Below are 23,326 nucleotides of genomic sequence, written 5' to 3' on the forward strand. Positions count from 1 at the left end.
AATTTCATATGAAATTTGTACCCCCCCCCCGGCGATAAGAGTTTTTAAAATGCACACCCTCCCCCCACCTTTCCTGGACCAAGTTTTAAGATGACTCGATTTTTCTCTTTCTTTGGACATCGACTTCATATTAAAGCTAGATGGGGTTCTGGTAGTCTGGTTAGGTAAAAATAGTTGATAGGGTCCTGGGACAAGCTTGGTTACATAGCATTCAATATGGCGGCTACCAAATCTTGATAGTGTCTTGATGATAATGAAAATTTGTTATTGCTGGAGTCTATTCTGCAGAGGTCAAAGCAAGGAACGCAGACGAATTGTACAGTTCGAGGTCTGAGAGCAGTGCAAGAACATCTGATGCATGGATATGGATACTTACATTTGGAAAAGCCGCCATTTTTACCCGCTGAGCAACCAGGCTGCCACGAAGGCGAGGGCGTGATCTCTGATCATAAATACAGTGGGCACAATAATTCTGTGCGGGTAGAATTTTGTAGCCGACAAAGAGTCGTCAGCGGGTCGGTACTTCATGTAAGCCTTACGTATAATGTCCTGAGACATATAAGGCCCGACATGTCGAAGTTGTGACGGATACGAGACTCTTACACTGATTTGGTTTACTAATGAAGGAAAAGTGTTTTTTGTTTTTGTTTCAATTATGATATGTTTTAACAACTACAACATATAATGTCAATCCTGTGTCTTAAAATTTCGACCCCCCTCACACTTTGTACATTTTCAAAACTGACCCACCCAAATTAACCCTTTTCAAAAATTGTACCCCCCCAAAAAAAAAATCCCCCCCCCCCCTCTGGGACGTAATAAACGATCGGTCGACTACATAATCCGAAAGACCTCACTTAGTCAACTTTATGTGTGTATCTGTAGTCGACAAAATTTTGACCTCAATACGTAAGCGTTAGGCATAATTCCTTAATAATACTTGTACATTTTTACCGCAAACATGATCATGATGCAATGTTCTTAAGCCTGATAGCAAGGTTTTGCGCTGCGTGTTTGGCACGCGCGCCAAATGCATAGAAAGAACGTGAATAACTCAAGATTGGTTTGAGACTTACTCCTGATAGGTTAACAGAGGGGGTCGTGTAAAAGCAAAGAAAACACGACCATTTTGTTCTACAAAAGAGGAAATTGTTTCACGCCTTTTTCATTGCAAAGTTGTCGTTAAGCACGTACTTGGGACGCCTTAGAAAAAATTCTCATTCACCAGTAGCTTTGATTGAAAATGACTTCAACCGAAGAGGTTTGTGATTTACGCATTTAACTGTGTCAAAACTTGAACTTGAAATCTAAAACATTCCCCAAAACAAAATCATTGTGTAATTTTAATACAGAACGAGAAGACGTGCATTATTATTTACAATAAGGTGATGTAATAGTATGTCATTCAGGTCCGTGTTTTCTGTTAAGAAAACAAACATGTAAGCTTAATTTTACTGCAGATTACCCCTCAGTTGAACAACACGCTGGATAGTGGGTCAGAATATTCAGAAGAAAAAGTACAAGGTAAAGAGACCGTTGTTTACTATTAAAAAAAGAAATGTTATGATCGCCTCATGACTCAAAGGGTAACAATGTCCTCCCAGAGGACTATTTTTGTACGTTGAAGACAGGGTGACAAAGCGGGCGAAGCGGGGGGGCAACCTCGTTCCCAGGACTTTTCCCTTAAAAAAATGGAAAAGCCCTGGAGACGAGGTTGGGGGGGGGGGGAGGTACCTATCACGCATCACGGAAAAATAAAATGAAATATTAACTACATTAACAAGCATCCTTTTATCAATTGATCTCAGGAAATCAGAGGTCGAGAAACGAGAAAAAAGGGCAAGGAGTTGGTCCCATATCTTTGTACTTTTTAAGGTCTGCTTCTAGTTTATAATGATATTAACCATCACGGAAATTTCAAAGGAAAATCACGTATCGCGTAATAGTAGTGAAATCACGCATCACGCGGTTAATTTGGGCCCGATCACGCATCACGCTGATTATTTGGGACCCATCACCCGTCACGAAAAACTCTTTTCCCACCCCTGTGAATTCTGTACCAAACAAGAAAAAGGGCAATGACAGGTACCTATGGTCCGGATCTTAAAAGTTTAAAGTCGTAGCTACGATGACAATTTATTTTCCAAAGAGGAAATTTATTATTATTTAATAGTTTATTTAGCTTTATTTCTCGCAATGTGCTTTGTTTTTCAATACGTTTGTTTTCTATCTTCCATTGCTAGTAAGGTTTCGGTGGAAAACGTATGTTACGAGATACGATACTTTGACGTGACACATCGAGACAAGTGACAACGGACCCAATGTCGGGCCCAATGTCCATCAAAAACCACTTGCTTGCAAAACAAAATCGTTCCTCAAGGCAGTCACGTTGTGTAGCGACTTCTTATTTGTACGTCAATATTTCAAAAACATGATCCAAGTAATTTATCATGGAAAGTATGTAAATCAAGTGTTACTGTACCTGCCTCGAAAAGATCACGTGAACAACAAGTGATTTATTCGCGTTATGTCCTTCAACCCTCAAAATACATGATAGCAAACAGCGGAAAACTGAATTAGAGCTTATCCTAAGCAAGGGGATTTTAATGACAAGTATCGTCGTCACACTAAAAAACAATTGACTAATTGACTAATGCATTTTAAAAAATTATTGGTTCCACACTTGTAGACCGCGCACTGCCAATGCTGACACCCTGTTTCGAAGGCTTTCAGCCCAGAAAGACACCCTTTTCAAGACACTTAACAGTTAAATTGTAAACCCTGTTAAGAACCATTCCTTTTTCAGCGGAACATAGCTGTTAAGGCCACAAACATAAATGTTAAAGTTTAGGCCGGCCAGTGCCAAACCTTCAAATATTTTTGAGAAGGATGTTTATGTTAGAGCTTGAAATGGTATGTTTCCATAACAACCACTCCTAAAGGCAAAAAGAACTAAAAGGATATTAATAGATAAATTAATAAAAAATAATAATTCTAACAACAGTAATAATGATAATATACTAAAAGTTATAGTAAATAGGCTCTTTCTGACTTCCCCCAAGAATCTGTTTTAAGACGAAGTTAAGTGTGAAACCTTCAATGTGAAAATGATTTCTTATTCTTAGGCCAAATAAGGGAGTGTACTTGGCCACCCTTTGAAAGTGAGGTTTTTTGGGACCCAGAAATGGTCTATTGAAGCAATTCTTTCTGTTCATTTCAGGGTTTTCATGTCATTTTTATAAGACGCCATTTTTGCCAGCTGCCTTTTCATTTGTGGAAAAGATTCAAAAACCAGGAGCCTGTTTCAAGGAAGGAAAACAAACCATAGTAATTTTTCCTTGGATATAAAAACGCCTCCGATGTGAAAATGATTTTTTGTTCTTAGGCCAAATAAGGGAGTGTATTTGGCCACGCTTTGAAAGTGAGGTTTTTTGGAACCCAGAAATAACCTATTGAAGTAGTTCTTTTTGTGATTTTCAGGGTTTTCATGTCATTTTTATAATACGCCATTTTTGCCAGCTGCCTTTTCATTTGTCGAAAAGATTCAAAAACCAGGAGTCTATTTCAAGGAAGGAAAACTGACCCTAATTATATGGACTGGTTAACAATTATTCTTTGAAATCGAGGTAAATATTCCTAAAGCCACTATTCACCGAGATTAAAAAGAATAATTGTTTCAGTACATACACACTAAGTGATCTCAACAAATTCAGAGAGGAAACAATTAAAAAGTACGATTTGATTGACGGATCAAATCACGCGAAACAATTTTCAAACATGGCAATTCACTAGGAATTATTTTGAATGAATAAGAAAGCAATTAATGAATTCGGCTTTTGTAGGATATTTAGCAATTAATGAATTGAGGCCGAAGGAGATGTGCATAATTCTTTTTAGTAAAGTCCAACTAGTGGTCTATTATCAATGCTGTGTTCTGATTGGTTGAGCTACTACTAGGCTATATGTTATAGCCCACTAGTAGCGAAAAGCGCGGGCTTTTTGGCGGCAAAAAAGCACGTCTAGCTTTTACTTAGCTAAAATTTTTTTATTCTCGATATTTTTTACCAACTAATGGGATTTTACTAAAACAATTACTCCTCTCGCCCTCATGGAACTCTGAGTCAATAGCCCATGAGGCCGAAGGCATGGGCTATTGACTCAGAGCCCATTCGGGCTCAAGGAATAATTGTTAAATATCCTACGAAAGCCGAATTCATTACTTGCTTTATGAGTGATTTTAGTACAACTAACTGAATTTGTTGCAACAAGAGAGAATGAGCTAAACTCTCTCAGCTGCAAACACCACAACAATAGTGCGAGTAAGTTTTAAACTTGTTTTGGACGTAAACCACGCGAGTATTATCCTTAGCTCCTCAACTCTGCTATCGAAATTGGTGATGTGGTGGCTTTTAATTAAGTTTTTACGTTCTTAGATCAGTTAGATCGTTTTCAAAAGATTGTTATGACATCGTGTAAGGTCTGTTAAGACAATTCCAGGATGAAATATATTATGGCTACAAAACTTAGCGTTAACCTTTTTACGAGTGGTGACAGAAGTAAATGTACTCCATAATATTTGAAAAACCTGTAAATGAAATAAACTTGCATTTATTTTTAGTTTGGCTCGATTTATTTACTCAACAGTTTAAAATCCTTCGATATTTAACTAAAATAAATCTTTTGGTAAAAGTCATGTGTGGGTTTAGCGAACTAGGAAGGAGTTTAGTGAAGGAGTTTTAAGTATCGACTCGAGAGCATAATATCGAATCAAATGATTTTAAATGGTTGCACGATCAAGAACAACGCTGAAAGTTCAATGCTTGTTTTTACCGTGGATAATAAATTGAAAGACCCAGTTTTTCTATTATCCATGTTTCTACTGACCGGTTTTAATTAAAGTTCGTTTACTAAAAAATCGAAACCAAAAGGAATCGTTCTGTTCAGATACACACATGAAGTTGGCTAAGTGAGGTCTGTCGGATAATGTAGTAAACAAAATTGTGACCTTAATACGATATCGTAAGCGTTAGGCATAATTTCTAAATAATACTTATACATTTTTACCACAAACACGATCATGATGCAATGTTCTTAAGCCTGATAGCAAGGTTTTGCGCTGCGTGTTTGGCACGCGCGCCAAAGGCTTAGAAAGAACGTGAGTAACTCAAGATTGGTTTCAGCCTCACTCCTGATTGGTTAAGAGAGGGAGTCGTGTTTATACCAACTGTACAAAGTGCCAAAAGAGCAAAGAAAAAACGACCTTTTTGTTCTACAAAAGAGGAAATTGTTTCACGCCTTTTTCATTGCTAAGTTGTCGTCAAGCAAGTACTCGGGACGCCTTAGAAAAAATTCTCATTCACCAGTGGCTTTGATTGAAAATGACTTCAACCGAAGAGGTTTGTGATTTACGCATTAACTCCGTCAAAACTTGACCTTGAAATCTAAAACATTCCCCAAAACAAAATCATTGTGTATTTTTAATGCAGAACGAGAAGACGTACATTATTATTTACAATAAGGTGATGTAATAGTATGTCATTGAGGTCCGTGTTTTCTGTTAAGAAAACAAACATGTAAGCTTAATTTTACTGCAGATTACCCCTCAGTTGAACAACACGCTGGATTGTGGGTCAGAATATTCAGAAGAAAAAGTACAAGGTAAAGAGACCGTTGTTTACTATTAAAAAGAGAAATGTTATGATCGCCTCATGACTCAAAGGGTAACAAAGCACAAAAATAGTCCTCTGGGAGGACATTGAAGACAGGGTGACAAGGCGGGCGGGGGGGGGTTACCTATCACGCATCACGGAAAAATAATTCAAAATATTAACTACATTAACAAGCATTCTATTATCACTTGATCTGAAGAAATCAGAGGTCGAGAAACGAGAAAAAAGGGCAAGAAGTTTGTCCCATAACTTTGTATTTTTAATGTCTCTGCTTCTAGTTTCCATTGATATTAACCATTTAACCATCACGGAAATTTCAAAGGAAAATCACGTGTCGCGTAATAGTAGTGAAATCTCACGCATCACGCTGCTATGCCTAATCACGCGATTAATTTGGGCCCGATCACGCATCACGCTGATTATTTGGGACCCATCACGCGTCACGGAAAACCCTTTTCCCACCCTGTGAATTCTCTGTACCAAACAAAAAAAAGGACAATGACAGGTACCTATGGTCCGGAGCATAAAAGTTTAACGCCGTAGCTACGAGGACAATTAATTTTCCTAAGAGGAAATTTAAGTTATTTAATAGTTTGTTTCTCTCAGTGTGCTATGTTTTTCAATACGTTTGTTTTCTATCTTCCATTGCCAGTAAGTTTTCGGTGGAAAACGTATGTAACGAGGTACGATGCTTTGCCGTGACACATTGAGACAAGTGACAACGGACCCAGTGTCCATCAAAAACCACTTGCTTTCAAAACAAAATCGTTCCGCAAGGCAGTCACGTTGTGTAGCGACTTCTTATTTGTACGTGTAGTATTTCAAAAACATGATTCAGATAATTTATCATGGAAAGTATGTAAATCATGTGTTACTGTACCTGCCTTGAAAAGATCACGTGAACAACCAGTGATTTATTCGCACGATGTCCTTCAACCCTCAAAATACCGTAAAATTCCGAAAATAATCCCCGGGGCTTACATTTTTCAAAAGCCCTTTTTGAGGGGCTTATTTTTGGAGGGGCTTATCTATGGGGGGAAATTTGCGTTTCAAAATCGATTGGGCTAGCCTTGCAGCCTTTACTTTGTATTTGAGGGTAATTTCCAAGTACGACCCCCCGGGGGGCTTATATTTGGGGGGGCAATATAACGGAGGGTTTTTTCCCTTACGAGTTTCGGGGGCTTTTATTTGGAGGGCCTTGTTTTTCGGAATTTTACGGTACTTGATAGTAAACGGCGGAAAACTGAATTAAAGCTTATCTTGAGCAAGGCGATTTTAATGACAACAGGGGCACCCAACGAGAATATAGTTTAAAACCACTTAAACATAGCATTGTTAAACGTATTTTAGTTTTTAAACGGTAGATATAGACAAGCATCGTCGTCACACTAAAAAAAATTAACTAATTCATTTTTAAAAATTATTGGTTCCACACTTATAGACCGCGCACCGCCAATGTTGACACCCTGTTTCGAAGGCTTTCAGTTCAGAAAGACACCCTTTTCAAGACAGTTAACAGTTAAATTGTAAACCCTGTTAAAAACCATTCCTTTTTTAGCGGCACATAGCTGTTAAGGCCACAAACATAAATGTGAAAGTTTAGGCCGGCCAGTGCCAAACCTTCAAATATTTTTGAGAAGGATGTTTATGTTAGAGCTTGAAATGGTATGTTTCCATAGCAACCACTCCTAAAGGCAGAAAGAACTAAAAGGATATTAATAGATACATAAATAAAATATAACAATTCTAACAACAGTGATAATGTTAATATAATAAAAGTTATAGTAAATAGGGCATTTCTGAATTCCCCCAAGCCTCTGTTTTAAGACGAAGCTAGGTGTGAAGCCTTCGATGTGAAAATGATTTCTTATTCTTAGGCCAAATAAGGGAGTGTACCTGGCCACCCTTTGAAAGTGAGGTTTTTTGGGACTCAGAAATGGCCTAATGAAGCAATTCTTTCTGTTCTTTTCAGGGTTTTCATGTCATTTTTATAGCACGCCATTTTTGCCAGCTGCCTTTTCATTTGTGGAAAAGATTCAAAAACCAGGAGCCTGTTTCAAGGAAGGAAAACAAACCATAATGATATGGACTAACTTTATAACTTTGTAACTTTATTTGATTTTTTTTTTTTATTGCAAGTAAAACACACACAGAAAAGAAAAAAAAAATTACACAGAATAAATAAGGTAATAAAAAGAAAAAAAACAACCAAACAAATAGCGAATTTACACTCTTACATGGCAATATACTTACAAATATTAAAATACGTTACAGCAGTGCTAATTCCATATATTACTGTACTTAGTATGATCTATAATTAATTTTTTCCTTTTTTTTTTTGGCTTTCTTTGTGGTGAAAGTAATATAAATATTCATGGTAGGTGCATATATTACTAATTTACGTGCTTACCGGACGTTTCGTACCCACGGACGTTTCGTACCCAGACGATTCGTACCCAAAGTTGAGATGATTCGTACCCAACGCTAAGATGATTCGTACTTTTTAATCCACGTAGCCTTGAGTGAAAAAAAAAAAAAAAAAAAACTTTATTTGATTTACCACAAAATCATGACAAATAACGATAAAACAAGACAGTTACACAAAAGCAAATGAAAGTGGCGAGGAAGTCAAAAAGAAACCATGAGGCTTATATAGACATTGGGTTCCCTTAGAGTAAAAATAAAGTTAACAGTAACGGTAAGGCCAGGATCGAAAGTAAAATACAATGAAGGTAACTATAAATTAACTAACTACATAGACTGAGTTGACAAAATATAAGGTATGGTACAAGTAAAAATAAGTATAAAAATAATATCAGACATGTGAAGAAATATATAATTTATAATAATTCATATATATATATTTTTTCAATTTCGTTTTGAATAATTGGAGCTAGAGAATGAGATTCTTTAATATCATTTTCTATAGAGTTATAATAAGTAGGTCCTTGGAAACTGACAGAAAACATAAGTTTACCCAATTCTAGCTGTCTAATATCGGAAAGTTTTAGTAGCTCTAATTCTTTGAAAATAGGGTCTGAATGAGAATCGAAAGTTGATTTAGAAATAATTCTGATAACTCGCTTTTGCAAAGAGACAAGACGGCGAAGATTGGTTTTGTACGTAGATCCCCAGACAATAATACAATAATGAAGATAAGGATAAACTAAACAACAATAAAGAGCTTTTAGACAGGGTTTAGGTATAAAAAATCTTGCTCTATTAATGACACCTATTGATTTCGAAATTTTACGAGCTACTTGAGAAATGTGACTTGTTAGTAGTAGTACTAGTACTTGAGAAATATGACTAGTTTAAAAGATATTATTCTTTGAAAATAAAAAGCCTTCGATGTGAAAATGATTTCTTATTCTTAGGCCAAATAAGGGAGTGTATTTGCCAACGCTTTGAAAGTGAGGTTTTTTGGGACCCTGAAAAGGCCTATTGAAGTAATTCTTTTTGTGATTTTCAGGGTTTTCATGTCATTTTTATAATACGCCATTTTTGCCAGCTGCCTTTTCATTTGTGGAAAAGATTCAAAAACCAGGAGCCTATTTCAAGGAAGGAAAACTGACCGTAATTATATGGACTGGTTAACAATTATTCTTTGAAATCGAGGTAAATATTCTTAAAGCCACTATTTACCGAGATTAAAAAGAATAATTGTTTCAGTACATACACACGAAGTGATCTCAACAAATTCAGAGAGGAAACAATTAAAAAGTACGATTTGATTGACGGATCAAATCACGCGAAACAATTTTCAAACATGGCAATTCACTAGGAATTATTTTGAATGAATAAGAAAGTAATTAATGAATTCGGCTTTCGTAGGATATTTAGCAATTAATGAATTGAGGCCAAAGGCGGAGGTGGATAACACCCTTCGAGATGTGCATATTTCTTTTTGTCCTACGAAAGCCGAATTCATTACTTGCTTTATGAGTGATTTGCTACAACTAACTGAATTTGTCGCAACAAGACAGAATGAGTTAAACTCTCTCAGCTGCGAACACCACAACAATAGTGCGAGTAAGTTTTAAACTTGTTTTGGACGTAAACCACGCGAGTATTATCCTTGGCTCCTCAACTCTGCTATCGAAATTGGTGATGTGGTGGCTTTTAATTAATTTTTTTAAAGTTGTTAGATCGTTTTCAAAAGATTGTTATGACATCGTCTAAGGCCTTTTAGGACCTTTCCAGGATGAAATATATTATAGCTACAAAACTTAGGGTTAACCTTTTTCACAGGAAAAAATAACGGATTCCCATTTTTGGATATTTTAGGGTCTTTAAAGAATACCCATAAAAATCCCAAATTTGGCAAAGTGAGACAAGTCCCAACCAGGGAATTCCCAACCAAGTTCCCTGATTGGGACTTGTCTCACTCTTCCAAATTTGGGATTTTTGTGGTTATTCTTTAAATTCCCTAAAATATCCAAAAATGGGAATCTGTTATTTTTTCCTGTGTTTACGAGTAGTGACAGAAGTAAATGTACTCCATAATATTTGAAAAACCTGTAAATGAAATAAACTTGCATTTATTTTTAGTTTGGCTCGATTTATTTACTCAACAGTTAAAAATCCTTCGGTATTTAACTAAAATACATCTTTTGGTAAAAGTCATGTGTGGGTTTAGCGAACTAGGAAGGAGTTTAGTGAAGGAGTTTTAAGTATCGACTCGATAGCATAATATCGAATCAAATGATTTTAAATGGTTGCACGATCAAGAACAACGCTGAAAGTTCAATGCTTGTTTTTACCGTGGATAATAAATTGAAAGACCCAGTTTTTCTATTATCCATGTTTCTACTGACCGGTTTTAATTAAAGTTCGTTTACTAAAAAATCGAAACCAAAAGGAATCGTTCTGTTCAGATACACACACGAAGTTGACTAAGTGAGGTCTGTCGGATTATGTAGTAAACAAAATTGTGACCTTAGTACGATATCGTAAGCGTTAGGCATAATTTCTAAATAATACTTATACATTTTTACCACAAACACGATCATGATGCAATGTTCTTAAGCCTGATAGCAAGGTTTTGCGCTACGTGTTTGGCACGCGCGCCAAATGCTTAGAAAGAACGTGAGTAACTCAAGATTGGTTTCAGCCTCACTCCTGATTGGTTAAGAGAGGGAGTCGTATTTATACGAACTGTACAAAGTGCCAAAAGAGCAAAGAAAAAACGACCTTTTTGTTCTACAAAAGAGGAAATTGTTCCACGCCTTTTTCATTGCTAAGTTGTCGTCAAGCAAGTACTCGGGACGCCTTAGAAAAAATTCTCATTCACCAGTGGCTTTGATTGAAAATGACTTCAACCAGAGAGGTTTGTGATTTACGCATTAATTCTGTCAAAACTTGACCTTGAAATCTAAAACATTCCCCAAAACAAAATCATTGTGTATTTTTAATGCAGAACGAGAAGACGTGCATTATTATTTACAATAAGGTGATGTAATAATATGTCATTCAGGTCCGTGTTTTCTGTTAACAAACATGTAAGCTTAATTTTACTGCAGATTACTCCTCAGTTGAGCAACACGCTGGATTGTGGGTCAGAATATTCAGCAGAAAAAGTACAAGGTAAAGAGACCGTTGTTTACTATTAAAAAGAGAAATGTTATGATCGCCTCATGACTCAAAGGGTAACAAAGCACAAAAATAGTCCTCTGGGAGGACATTGAAGACAGGGTGACAAGGCGGGCGGTGGGGGGGGGGGGGGGTACCTATCACGCATCAAGGATAAATAATTCAAAATATTAACTACATTAACAAGCATTCTATTATCACTTGATCTGAAGAAATCAGAGGTCGAGAAACGAGAAAAAAGGGCAAGAAGTTTGTCCCATAACTCTGTATTTTAAATGTCTCTGCTTCTAGTTTCCATTGATATTAACCATTTAACCATCACGGAAATTTCAAAGGAAAATCACGTGTCGCGTAATAGTAGTGAAATCTCACGCATCACGCTGCTATGCCTAATTACGCGGTTAATTTGGGCCCGATCACGCATCACGCTGATTATTTGGGACCCATCACGCGTCACGGAAAACCCTTTTCCCACCCTGTGAATTCTCTGTACCAAACAAAAAAAAGGACAATGACAGGTACCTATGGTCCGGAGCATAAAAGTTTAACGCCGTAGCTACGAGGACAAAATTATTTTTCAAAGAGGAAATTTAAATTATTTAATAGTTTGTTTCTCTTAGTGTCCTTTGCTTTTCAATACGTTTGTTTTCTATCTTCCATTGCCAGTAAGTTTTCGGTGGAAAACGTATGTTACGAGATACGATGCTTTGACGTGACACATCGAGACAAGTGACAACGGACCCAATGTCCATCAAAAACCATTTGCTTGCAAAACAAAATCGTTCTTCAAGGCAGTCACGTTGTGTAGCGACTTCTTATTTGTACGTGCACTATTTCAAAAACATGGTTCAAGTTCATTTATCAGGGAAAGTATGTAAATCATGTGTTACTGTACCTGCCTCGAAAAGATCACGTGAACAACCAATGATTTATTTGCATGATGTCCTTCAACCCTCAAAATACCGTAAAATTCCGAAAATAAGCCACGGGGCTTATATTTTTCAAAGGCCCTTTTTGAGGGGCTTATTTTTTCAGGGGCTTATCTATGGAGAGAAATTTGCGTTTCAAAATCGATTGGGCTAGCCTTACAGTTGGAAGTAAATTTACCGTTTTTTCTTTGTTTTACTTTGTATTTGAGGGCAATTTCCAACTACAACCCCCCGGGGCGCTTATATTTGGAGGGGCGATTTAACGGAGGTGTTTTTCCGTTACGAGTTTCGGGGGCTTATATTTGGAGGGGCTTATACATGGAGGGGCTTATTCTCGGAATTTTACGGTACTTGATAGTAAACAGCGGAGGGGCTGAATTAAAGCTCATCTTGAGCAAGGGGATTTTAATGACAAATTATTAGTTCCACACTTGTAGACCGCGCACCGCCAATGTTGACACCCTGTTTCGAAGGCTTTCAGTCCAGAAAGACACCCTTTTCAAGACACTTAACAGTTAAATTGTAAACCCTGTTAAAAACCATTCCTTTTTCAGCGGCACATAGCTGTTAAGGCCACAAACATAAATGTGAGTGTTAAGGCCGGCCAGTGCCAAACCTTCAAATATTTTTGAGAAGGATGTTTATGTTAGAGCTTTAAATGGTATGTTTCCATCGCAACCACTCCTAAAGGCAAGAAGAACTAAAAGGTTATTAATCGATAAATGAATAAAAAAATAATAATTCTAACAACAGTAATAATGATAATATACTAAAAGTTATAGTAAATAGGCTTTTTCTGAATTCCCTCAAGCCTCTGTTTTAAGACGAAGCTAAGTGTGAAACCTTCAATGTGAAAATGATTTCTTATTCTTAGGCCAAATAAGGGAGTGTACTTGGCCACGCTTTGAAAGTGAGGTTTTTTGGGACTCAGAAATGGCCTAATGAAGCAATTCTTTCTGTTCTTTTCAGGGTTTTTATCTCATTTTTATAAGACGCCATTTTTGCCAGCTGCCTTTTCATTTGTGGAAAAGACTCAAAAACCAGGAGCCTGTTTCAAGGAAGGAAAACAAACCATAATGATATGGACTAGTTAACAATTATTCTTTGAAATCGAGGTAAATATTCCTAAAGCCACTATTTACCGTGATTAAAAAGAAGTATTGTTTCAGTACATACACACGAAGTGATCTCAACAAATTCAGAGAGGAAACAATTAAAAAGTACGATTTGATTGACGGATCAAATCACGCGAAACAATTTTCAAACATGGCAATTCACTAGGAATTATTTTGAATGAATAAGAAAGCAATTAATGAATTCGGCTTTCGTAGGATATTTAGCAATTAATGAATTGAGGCAATTGAGGCAGTACCCTCATGGAACTCTGAGTCAATAGCCCATGAGGCCGAAGGCATGGGCTATTGACTCAGAGCCCATTCGGGCTCAAGGAATAATTGTTAAATATCCTACGAAAGCCGAATTCATTACTTGCTTTATGAGTGATTTTAGTACAACTAACTGAATTTGTCGCAACAAGACAGAATGAGCTAAACTCTCTCAGCTGCAAACACCACAACAATAGTGTTAGTAAGTTTTAAACTTGTTTGGATGTAAACCACGCGAGTATTATCCTTAGCTCCTCAACTCTGCTATCGAAATTGGTGATGTGGTGGCTTTTAATTAAGATTTTTGCGTTCTTAGATCAGTTAGATTGTTTTCCAAAGATTGTTATGACATCGTCTAAGGCCTGTTAGGACCATTCCAGGATGAAATATATTATGGCTACAAAACTTACGGTAAACCTTTTTACGAGTAGTGACAGAAGTAAATGTACTCCATAATATTTGAAAAACCTGTAAATGAAATAAACTTGCATTTATTTTTAGTTTGGCTCGATTTACTTACTCAACAGTTAAAAATCCTTCGATATTTAACTAAAATAAATCTTTTGGTAAAAGGCACCTGTGAGTTTAGTGAACTAGGAAGGAGTTTAGTAAAGGAGTTTCAAGTATCGACTCGATAGCATAATATCGAATCAAATTATTTTAAATGGGTGCATGATCAAGAACAACGCTGAAAGTTCAATGCTTGTTTTTACCGTGGATAATAAATTGAAAGACCCAGTTTTTCTATTATCCATGTTTCTACCGACCAGTTTTAATAAAAGGTCCTTTTCGTTTACTAAAAAATCGAACCCAAACTGAATCGTTTTGTTCAGATACACACATGAAGTTGACTAAGTGAGGTCTGTCGGATTATGTAGTTGACAAAATTGTGACCTTACTACGATATCGTTAGCGTTAGGCATAATTCCTAAATAATACCTATACATTTTTACCACAAACATGATCACGATGCAATGTTTTTGAGCCTGATAGCAAAGTTTTGCGCTTCGTATTTGGCACGTGCGCAAATGCTTACAAAAAACGTGAGTAACTCAAGATTGGTTTGAGACTTACTTCTGATAGGTTAACAGAGGGGGTCGTGTAAAAGCAAAGAAACCACGACCTTTTTGCTCTACAAAAGAGGGAATTGTTTCATGCCTTTTTCATTGCAAAGTTGTCGTCAAGCTCGTTCTTGGGACGCCTCAGAAAAAATTCTTGTTCACCAGTGGCTTTGACTGAAAATGACTTCAACCGAAGAGGTTTGTGATTTACTCATTTAACTCTGTCAAAACTTGAACTTGAAATCTAAAATATTCCCCAAAACAAAATCATTGTGTATTTTTAATGCAGAACGAGAAGACGTGCATTATTATTTACAATGAGGTGATGTAATAGTATGTCATTCGGGTCTGTGTTTTCTGTTAAGAAAACAAACACGTAAGCTTAATTTTACTGCAGATTACCCCTCAGTTGAACAACACGCTGGATAGTGGGTCAGAATATTCAGCAGAAAAAGTACAAGGTAAGCAGACCGTTGTTTACTATTAAAAAGAGAAACGTTATGATCGTCTCACGACTCAAAGGGTAACAAAGCACAAAAATAGTCCTCTGGGAGGACATTGAAGACAGGGTGACAAAGCCGGGGGGGGAGGGGGGTACGTATCACGCATCACAGAAAATTTCTTATTTTTTTACAACAAAGGGTTTCGCGCTTGGCCAAGCTTTGAAAGTGAGGTTTTTTGGGACTCCGAAATGGCCTAATAAAGCAATTCTTTCTGTTCTTTTCAGGGTTTTCATGTCATTTTTATAAGACGCCATTTTTGCCAGCTGCCTTTTCATTTGTGGAAAAGACTCAAAAACCAGGAGCCTGTTTCAAGGAAGGAAAACAAACCATAAAAACTTACCATCAACTGTGTACGTAATAGATTATTGCCAGCTGTGGCCTGGACTAAGTGCAGCACCAGAAAACCATTACTCTAGCTTGTACTGAAATGAATTGACTTATATAATGATACCCTGCGAGCAGAGGCCCTTTGATCTTTCTAGATAAGTCGGGAAGTCATGCGTCTCCTCTTGCGCGCCTGCTTTTCATGTTACTTTTACATTTTACTTTTCATTATTTTTCATGTTATAGTAAATTTCGGTAATTGTCTACATGTGGAATTCCCAATAATCAAAATTAATGATTACATCTAAAACGTTGTCAACTGTTTGCTTTTAACAATAGCTGGGCCGGGTTGTTCAAAGCTGGGTTAAGAAAACCCAGGCTTATTGCGAAATTTGAATTCAGATGTGAAAGTAAATTCAGTGTAATTCATTTTGTCAACAAGTTGATAATTGGATGCCCATAAAAATAGCAGAGAAAATTATCCGACGAAATGCTTTTGAACAAAAGAAAAAGTAACCCAGGCTAAGTGCTAAAAGGCCTTCGAACAACTGCGCCCCGTAGAACATTTATTGCACCAGTCTAAATAGAGGTTTCGCCGTATGCAACCCCTACGTTCAAAATAAGCCATAATCATATTTATCTATTGGAAGAATCATCCACCCTTCTCTCTCAACTGCTACCTGTACGCCCATCAAACATATCGAACGCACTCCTCCTAAGATCCGATTACTCCTAGTATAGTTACTGGTTAGCAAGTTAATAACCGGGTTATTTTTTAATGATCCAGTGAAAATTCCGAAAAATGCAACCTGTTATTGTGGTTAAAGGAGTTCTACTGAAATAATTTTTAAAAGCGGCAAGACTCAAGTGAGAAAAGGTGAATTTGGACATGAGACAAACAAACTAAGTTTTGAAACTGTAGTAACTGAATGCATGGTAAAGTCTAGCCTGCGAGAGCATCCGGTTTTTTCGGCCCAAGTTTCTAGTTTCACTAGGTAACTTAAGTATAAATCTAAAAAATTCTCACATGTAGGCAGAGATGGTTGATTGAATGACTTTGTTTTCCTGCATTAAAGTACCCGGCTGCATGGTTGTTAAAAAATAACCTATCCTTGTTAAGAAAATCTAGTGTTCTCGAGTGATTTGCAAAACCAGTAGACTTGCTGCAAGTCAACCTCACGAGTTTAAGCAAGCGTAGCGAGTTTTTAAGGCATGTAAAGCTGCCAAGGGAGACCACAAAGCGGACGAAGGACTTTTTTGAAAGGCTACATAACCATCCTTACAATATTGTAGTTCTCTCTGTTTTTTTCCTCACTAATTTCTTTAAAAGATCAGTGTTAATATTTATTTTACTTCCTGATTAGAGTAAAATTAAAATTTAGAAAGTTATGTTTCAGTCAGCATTCCGGATGACTAAAGAATTTTCTTGCTTGGTGCAGTAACAAAAGAACTGCTACGGATCATCATCCCACAGGTGTCGCGACCTTATACGTTTTCTCCCACTCGTAGCTTCATCTTCACTTTCAGAACCCTCCTCCAGTTCACCTGGTGAAATTAGGTTGTCTATGACCGTGACTGCTATGGAGTTACAAGCCAGGATAGGTGGGAACCTTTTTTGAAAATTTCTTGACGTTTGTGAGGAGAAGCTTTTAGTCACAGCTTGGACACTAAAAATAACAGTAGGAGATTTAACAAATCACCAACATTTTCCCATGGTCTGTACTCTCATCGAACATGGAAATCATGTCAAAATGTGCAAATTCAAGTGGAACCACGAGCCGTTGCCAAGTGTTTACACTGCAAATTTTGAACATTTTGACGTCATTTTTATGGTCGATAAAAGAACAAACCATGGAAAATTGGTGTTGATTTGTTTTTTACAATAATATTGGCAATTTTGACGTCCATTGCCGTTCAAGTTTCTTGGATAATCCTACGTGGGAGAAAGAAAAAAAAAAATTGCCCACAACCTTCACTTCATTTTCATGGTCTGTACTTGACCATGAAAATGAATGTTATCGACCATAGCTCTTGACCAATCAGTGTGCAAGAAATTGCTCAGTTATGGTAAAAAACACAATGTAAGATGACCACATAAGATGGGAATGTCAGAAAAACTCAGACCTTGAAAACTTAGAACTCAGACCCTCCCCTCTGAAAATCAGACCTTTAGGTATCCCATAATACACAGACTCATACCTAGTCCCTCTCAGTTTGAAATAAGGCAATGACAAATGCTTTGCTTTGCAGTTGTCATCTTGAGAACCTTAACAACTATAACAGGGCTCAAACAAAGTGCTGTACAGTAGTCCACAAAATAATAAATTTTCATACTGGGCAAGTCAGTTTGAAAGCTTACTTGTCAGATAGACAAGAGTCCAGTAGGTGGAAGACAAGCAAGAGGTGGCCTTGAGCAAGGACTCATAGAACTGAGAAGAAAATTTCGTAGGTTCTCTCAGTATTTTGTAGACTCTTTGACAACCATTCTTTGTGCTTTCAAGCAGTGTTTCCTTCAAACACTTGTTGAAAACCAGCCAATGATGAATTCCCCGTCTGTGGATTGTCACATTGCATTTTACTATACATTGTTTTGAAGTTCAATAACATCAAAGAAACAGCCATGTAGAACATTGTTTGACATGGCTCTTGGAAATCATGCATTGTGCATACAACCTACAGATTAGTCAGTTGACAGCTAGCAGATAACTAACCTGTAGGTTGCACTGTTTTTAAAAAATTAACTGCAGGCTCTTAGCCAATGAGAAGACAGGTGTAATTATCAGAGAAATAACTCCACATGAATGTGGTTTTCATTTCAAGTCTGTCAAATGTTTCAGCTGGAAAATGACGTATCCCTTCCTGTCAAAAGTCAAATGACCCATAAGAGGGATAAGACGACACCTTCTGGATGTTTCCACTGCCTTTTTTTTTACTGGAAAAAGGTCAATTTATAATAATTATTGGGATGCCACAGGCAGCTAAATAATAATCACATTGGCTCAAACACTAGCCTGCGTGGCAGGCATTAAAAGGGGAAGGGGAAGGCGGCAATTTGGGCGCGCGGGGGAGAAAGGAAAGGGCCCTATGCACTCTCTTGCGCCCAAATTCCCCCTTCCCGTTCCCCTTTCAACACCTGCCATGCAAGCTACTCAAACACACGCAGAAGAGACAGATAAATGTGCTTTCCCAAAACCTGTTGGCTAACAACCTCGTTCTCAGGGTTCTCTCCAACCCGCCCTACAGAGCGAGAGAGGGCGGGTAGGAGAGAACCCTGGGAACAAGATTGGTTGGCTAAACGCGGAATCCCTGAGATCACATGCACCTCCCTGGGATAACTGAAAATAGGGGAATTGTAAAACTCTTCTTACCTTTTAAGTACAGAATAATGAATATGAAGATACTTACATACTAACTTTCGAATTTTGTTGTAGCGCAGATCCACATATCGTTCGAACTCCACTTCCAGAACATGGTTGCAAACATTGACTAGTCGTTAACTTGACCGTCTGAGCTAAACAGCTTCTTGACTTTTTCTACAAAATGTCAAACAAAATCTTAGCTGAAGGAACAAAATATCCAGAGAGGGAATATCGGAATATTTACCGTTAAAAAACTGCTAGATTTTGCGAAAGATAGACAAGACAAAGAATAACGAGACAGGGACGCCATTTTGAAACCTCTGACGCATGATCAAAGAACGAAAAGCACTGGTCTATTGTTTTTGCGGGCTCATCAAGATGGCGTCCAAAATGGCGGGAGTGTCTTTGGGGGTTGTTGTTTTGGTCATGTTCTTTTCTTCAGGATGTTCAGATGGCAAAAATCAACAACTTACATATGACAACTGGCATCTTATGCTAGAAGGAGAATGGATGGTGAAGTTGTAAGTATGCTCAGATAATTAATAATAAACGTAGTATCGTCATCGAATCATCGTAAGCAATAGTCGATTTCCTGGTTTTGGCGAAATTGTAGAACATCCTGCTTGGCTCGTGGATTTCCTCGTTTTTTCCGTGCTACTGTTATATACGTTTTCATGAACAACGCTGGATCCTTTTTCTTCACTATTCCTTATTCACAGAACGTTGAACAGTTTTTTTCATAATCAAACTTTGATGTTTTATACTCGATCATACAGTGCTATTTATTTCCTATTCATTTAAAGAGATCAAAAGTACCGATTCAAGCTACTCCCAATCAAATTACTTTTGAAAACCCCGCATCCTCCAGGAGTTCCCTGCCCCAACCCTTAGTAGCAGAAATCTGGTTGGAATAACTGGTCAAAACTTCTTTTACCGGACACAAATAACGTAAAACAAACGACCTCTTTGTTTTCTGTTCAGGGAAGAATCTGCTTGGTATTGTGTCATGGCTTGTTCTTTTGTTTCACATCATCTGTGTCCGGTACACCAAGTAAACGCCAAATGACCTATTGCAACATTCTTATCTCCCAATTCATGACCATTTCTTGTTTTATCCGAGACATATATACCAATTAGAAAATAAGACACTAGCAATATAAAAAAAATGGAAACCTTTCTTTTCCTTGCTGAGTCTTGTCCCCTAACTCCAAAAACATAAATTAGTAATATCTGCACCTACCATGAATATTTATATTACTTTCACCACAAAGAAAGCAAAAAAAAAAAATTGTAAAAATTAATTATAGATCATACTAAGTACAGTAATACATGGAATTAGCACTGCTGTAATCTAGTTTAATATTTGTAAGTATTGCATGTAAGTGTGTAAATTTTCTTTTTTTTGGTTTTATTCATTTATTTATTCTGTGTAATTTTTTTTCTTTTTTGTGTGTGTTTTACTTGCAAATAATAATAATAAAAAAACATTCTTACCAGGAGGAAGGGAAAGGGATCCAAACCTCCTGCATCCTTGCATTACCAGCTCCTGCCCCTTTATCCCTTTTGGGATTGTTAATTATCAAGCATTATTGCATAATTTCCCCCTATTTCTACTGCTTCAGAACTCCCATCTCTTGCCCTTTCCCCTGGGAGGTACTCCCTTAGTTAAGGACCTATAAACCACCCCCCCCCCCCTTCCCACTAATGGGAATGACTTAGGACATTATATGAAGTCTTACATGAACTACATACTATTAAAATTCGCTTTCATCATTGTAATGATGAACTAGAGTTTGTCAGTGACTGAATATGTGCAAAAATGTCCCAGAACTGTACAATAAATAAATAAGTGAAAAAGTTGAATTTTAGAGAAAAAATAGGCTCAATTTCAAACTAAAGCACAGAAAAGCTTAAAAGTCAATTTTGTGCGGGAGATTTGATGACTCATACAGTTGATCGTGCTGTGAATCAAACCCAACTCTTCAGCTCTAATTTTTTTCACCCAACCAATTGAGCTGACCAGTCAGAAGTCAAATTTGCTTTCATTACTGTAAGAGTAACATTTTATATTTATCTTTTAAAAGCTTTGCTCCTTGGTGCCCAGCTTGTCAACACGTAGCCCCTGTTTGGAGAAAATTGGCTCTAAAAGCTGATGCATTAGGTTTTAATGTTGGAGAAGTGGACACCACCAAAGAACCTGGTAATGTATTGGTATAACATATAGATTTAGCCAGAGCTAAAAGTGAAGCTACTGCTTATGCACTTTAAATTTACTGCAGGCAATAGACTTTAAACTATTGAAAAGAACACAAATCTATACTAACTTTATGGGAAAGACAAGATTGAAAAACATAAACTTGAGCCCGCAATCAATTAAAAGCTAACAACTGGTCAGCAGAAAACTTTCAAAAAATGCGTGACCTGAATGAGTTGGCACTTGAGCCTGTAATACGGTCATGTATCACTGGTCAATTTGACATTTCACATTGGTTTCCCTGTGGTGCGGACAGACAGGTGTACAGTCACCTGATTACCAAAATTTCTCAGATGGATAGATTACCAGTATTATTTATCTTAGGTATGGGGCTTTGCTCAGGCTCTCATTCATGACAAAATGACTACTGAAGACAAAATAAAATTGTTACATTACATCGCAAACACTACCAACTACAAAGATCTTGACACGGGCAATTTTTTGGTCTTCGTGTGAATATGTAGCTTTTTTGGGTACCCTGTGGAGTACACACTTGCTTTTTGCCTGTTTAAGTAAGATGTGTTTCACCATTCTTTCGTAGTTAAAGGAATGCTTTTTGACTCAGGGGCAAATTATGTAGGCAGGACTTAAAAAATAAGTCAACTGTGATGGTTTATCATCCTCAACCAACTTAAGCAAAAGGGAAGGAGGCCTGAAAAACATGCATCCTTGACAGGGAATTAAACCCTGACTGAAAGAAGAAAACCATCAGTTTAATCATTTCAGGTAAAAGGTTTATGATTTTGATGGGTTACTTTGCCAAATACTTAAGAGTATTTTAATTTTTTCAGAGACATACTACTGGCGTGATATCCCCATGATAATAAAAATTATACATCCCCCTAAAAGCTCTTTTTTTTGCATTACATAATATTCTTAAAATGTTCTCATTTGACTATTAACTGTTTGTTTTTGGGGTTTTTTTGCAGCATTGAGTGGAAGGTTTATGATATTTTCATTACCAACCATCTACCAGTGAGTTGCTTATTTCAACTCTTTCTTAACAGTCACCCTTATAAGACAGATACCTCTCTAAAATGAACATCTAAAGTTCATCCCTGCTGTTCTTAAGTCATTTTCTTTGAGTCTTTATAAAGCAGACACCGTACAGTGATAAAGACAAAATGAAGTTATCTTAGAGAGATTTAACTGTACAGTCAAACTGTTATTGCGTGGGCTCTAACTAAGCAGTCACCATCTATTTAGTGGCCACAGTCCTCGCAGACAATGTTATGGGTAAATCACTGGGCCAGAACCTTTGTTTAGCGGTCAAACATCCTCAAGCAGCCACTTTTCCATTCTCAGAGGGTAGCAATCTTTCATAGCAGTTTATTGTTGGCATAACTTTATGTATTGTATTATCAAAATAATTATTGCTTCGGCCACACCAGGCAGACTGACACTTTTATTTTCGTTGTAAGTTGTCGCTGTCATCATCATCATCTTCGTCGCTGTCATTAACGTCATCATTACATTCACTGTTATTATCACCAACGCTGGCAACACCAACCTCTCCATCAGCATCAATAGTCCTCATTATCATAGTTATTGTTATCATCATCATCACCTTCTTCATCACCACCTTGTTCCCTTGTTGTTCCGTTATTATCACCAAATTCATCTTTGTCACTATTAACACAACTATCATCATCATCATCATCATCATCATATTCAGAATTATAACATTTTATATCATCATCATTACAAAATTAATTTTTATTTTTAACTAACACTTTGTTTCTCCCCTCCATCAGTGTTAAAGATGGGACATTTCGAAAGTATGAAGGTCCAAGATCATTGCAAGGATTTATAGACTTTATTAGTGAACAAAAATGGAGAGAAACTGAACCCGTTCCTTGGTGGAAGTCTCCTAACTCATTTCTGTACGTACATTGTACTATATACAGTCAAACCTTTACTCTACCACTTCCCACAGGTGAACACTTCCCATAAGTACGTTTTTTCAGTGCCAGGGGTATCCCAGGGTGAGTTAAAAACTAAAAACCAAATAACTTTCCCATTGGCAAAGCTGTTACTGAGGTTTAGTAGCCCAAGGCAGTTAGGCCTATTAACCCCCCTTTTTACTAAAATTGAGTTACCGGTACTGGTAAACTGGGGAAATGTTGCTTGCCTGTCGGACAACTCAATAATTATTTTTTTAAAATATGCTATCCCAACAGCTAGTTCCACTAGCCCCGGGCTATCAGACAGCACTTTTGTTGCACCCTGTGTCTACTTACAGGTGGTTTG

General features: G+C 37.1%; 1 protein-coding gene and 4 long non-coding RNA genes across 6 annotated transcripts in view; all 5 read left to right on the forward strand.

Moving 5' to 3' along the window:
* Positions 1 to 1,111: 1,111 nt before the first annotated feature.
* On the forward strand, positions 1,112 to 4,617 carry LOC140924740 (uncharacterized). The gene is made up of 3 exons (XR_012164331.1): positions 1,112 to 1,261; positions 1,461 to 1,524; positions 3,221 to 4,617. It is a non-coding gene; the product is annotated as an uncharacterized lncRNA (long non-coding RNA).
* Positions 4,618 to 5,175: 558 nt separating this feature from the next.
* LOC140924362 (uncharacterized) lies at positions 5,176 to 9,927 on the forward strand. 2 transcript variants are annotated; one of them, XR_012164257.1, is made up of 3 exons: positions 5,176 to 5,396; positions 5,595 to 5,658; positions 7,642 to 9,029. It is a non-coding gene; the product is annotated as an uncharacterized lncRNA (long non-coding RNA). The 2 variants fall into 2 exon arrangements; XR_012164255.1 differs by lacking the exon at positions 7,642 to 9,029 and adding an exon at positions 9,142 to 9,927 and having other exon boundaries at positions 5,177 to 5,396.
* A 764-nt stretch (positions 9,928 to 10,691) lies between these two features.
* Positions 10,692 to 14,073, forward strand: LOC140924363 (uncharacterized). Its single transcript, XR_012164258.1, has 3 exons — positions 10,692 to 10,998; positions 11,192 to 11,255; positions 13,160 to 14,073. It is a non-coding gene; the product is annotated as an uncharacterized lncRNA (long non-coding RNA).
* A 658-nt stretch (positions 14,074 to 14,731) lies between these two features.
* LOC140924203 (uncharacterized) lies at positions 14,732 to 15,668 on the forward strand. Its single transcript, XR_012164207.1, has 3 exons — positions 14,732 to 14,834; positions 15,034 to 15,097; positions 15,364 to 15,668. It is a non-coding gene; the product is annotated as an uncharacterized lncRNA (long non-coding RNA).
* Positions 15,669 to 19,175: 3,507 nt separating this feature from the next.
* The window catches only part of LOC140924202 (thioredoxin-related transmembrane protein 1-like), a 9,715-nt gene continuing 5,564 nt past the window's right edge, over positions 19,176 to 23,326 (forward strand). The window contains exons 1-4 of the mRNA XM_073374239.1: positions 19,176 to 19,343; positions 20,907 to 21,022; positions 22,006 to 22,051; positions 22,831 to 22,959. Of these exons, the coding sequence (XP_073230340.1) occupies positions 19,201 to 19,343; positions 20,907 to 21,022; positions 22,006 to 22,051; positions 22,831 to 22,959 (434 nt within the window). The 5' untranslated portion in view covers positions 19,176 to 19,200. The remainder of the gene's footprint in view (positions 19,344 to 20,906; positions 21,023 to 22,005; positions 22,052 to 22,830; positions 22,960 to 23,326) is intronic.

This window comes from Porites lutea, chromosome 14 (genome assembly GCF_958299795.1).
Source record: "Porites lutea chromosome 14, jaPorLute2.1, whole genome shotgun sequence".
NCBI classification, from domain to species: Eukaryota; Metazoa; Cnidaria; class Anthozoa; order Scleractinia; family Poritidae; genus Porites; species Porites lutea.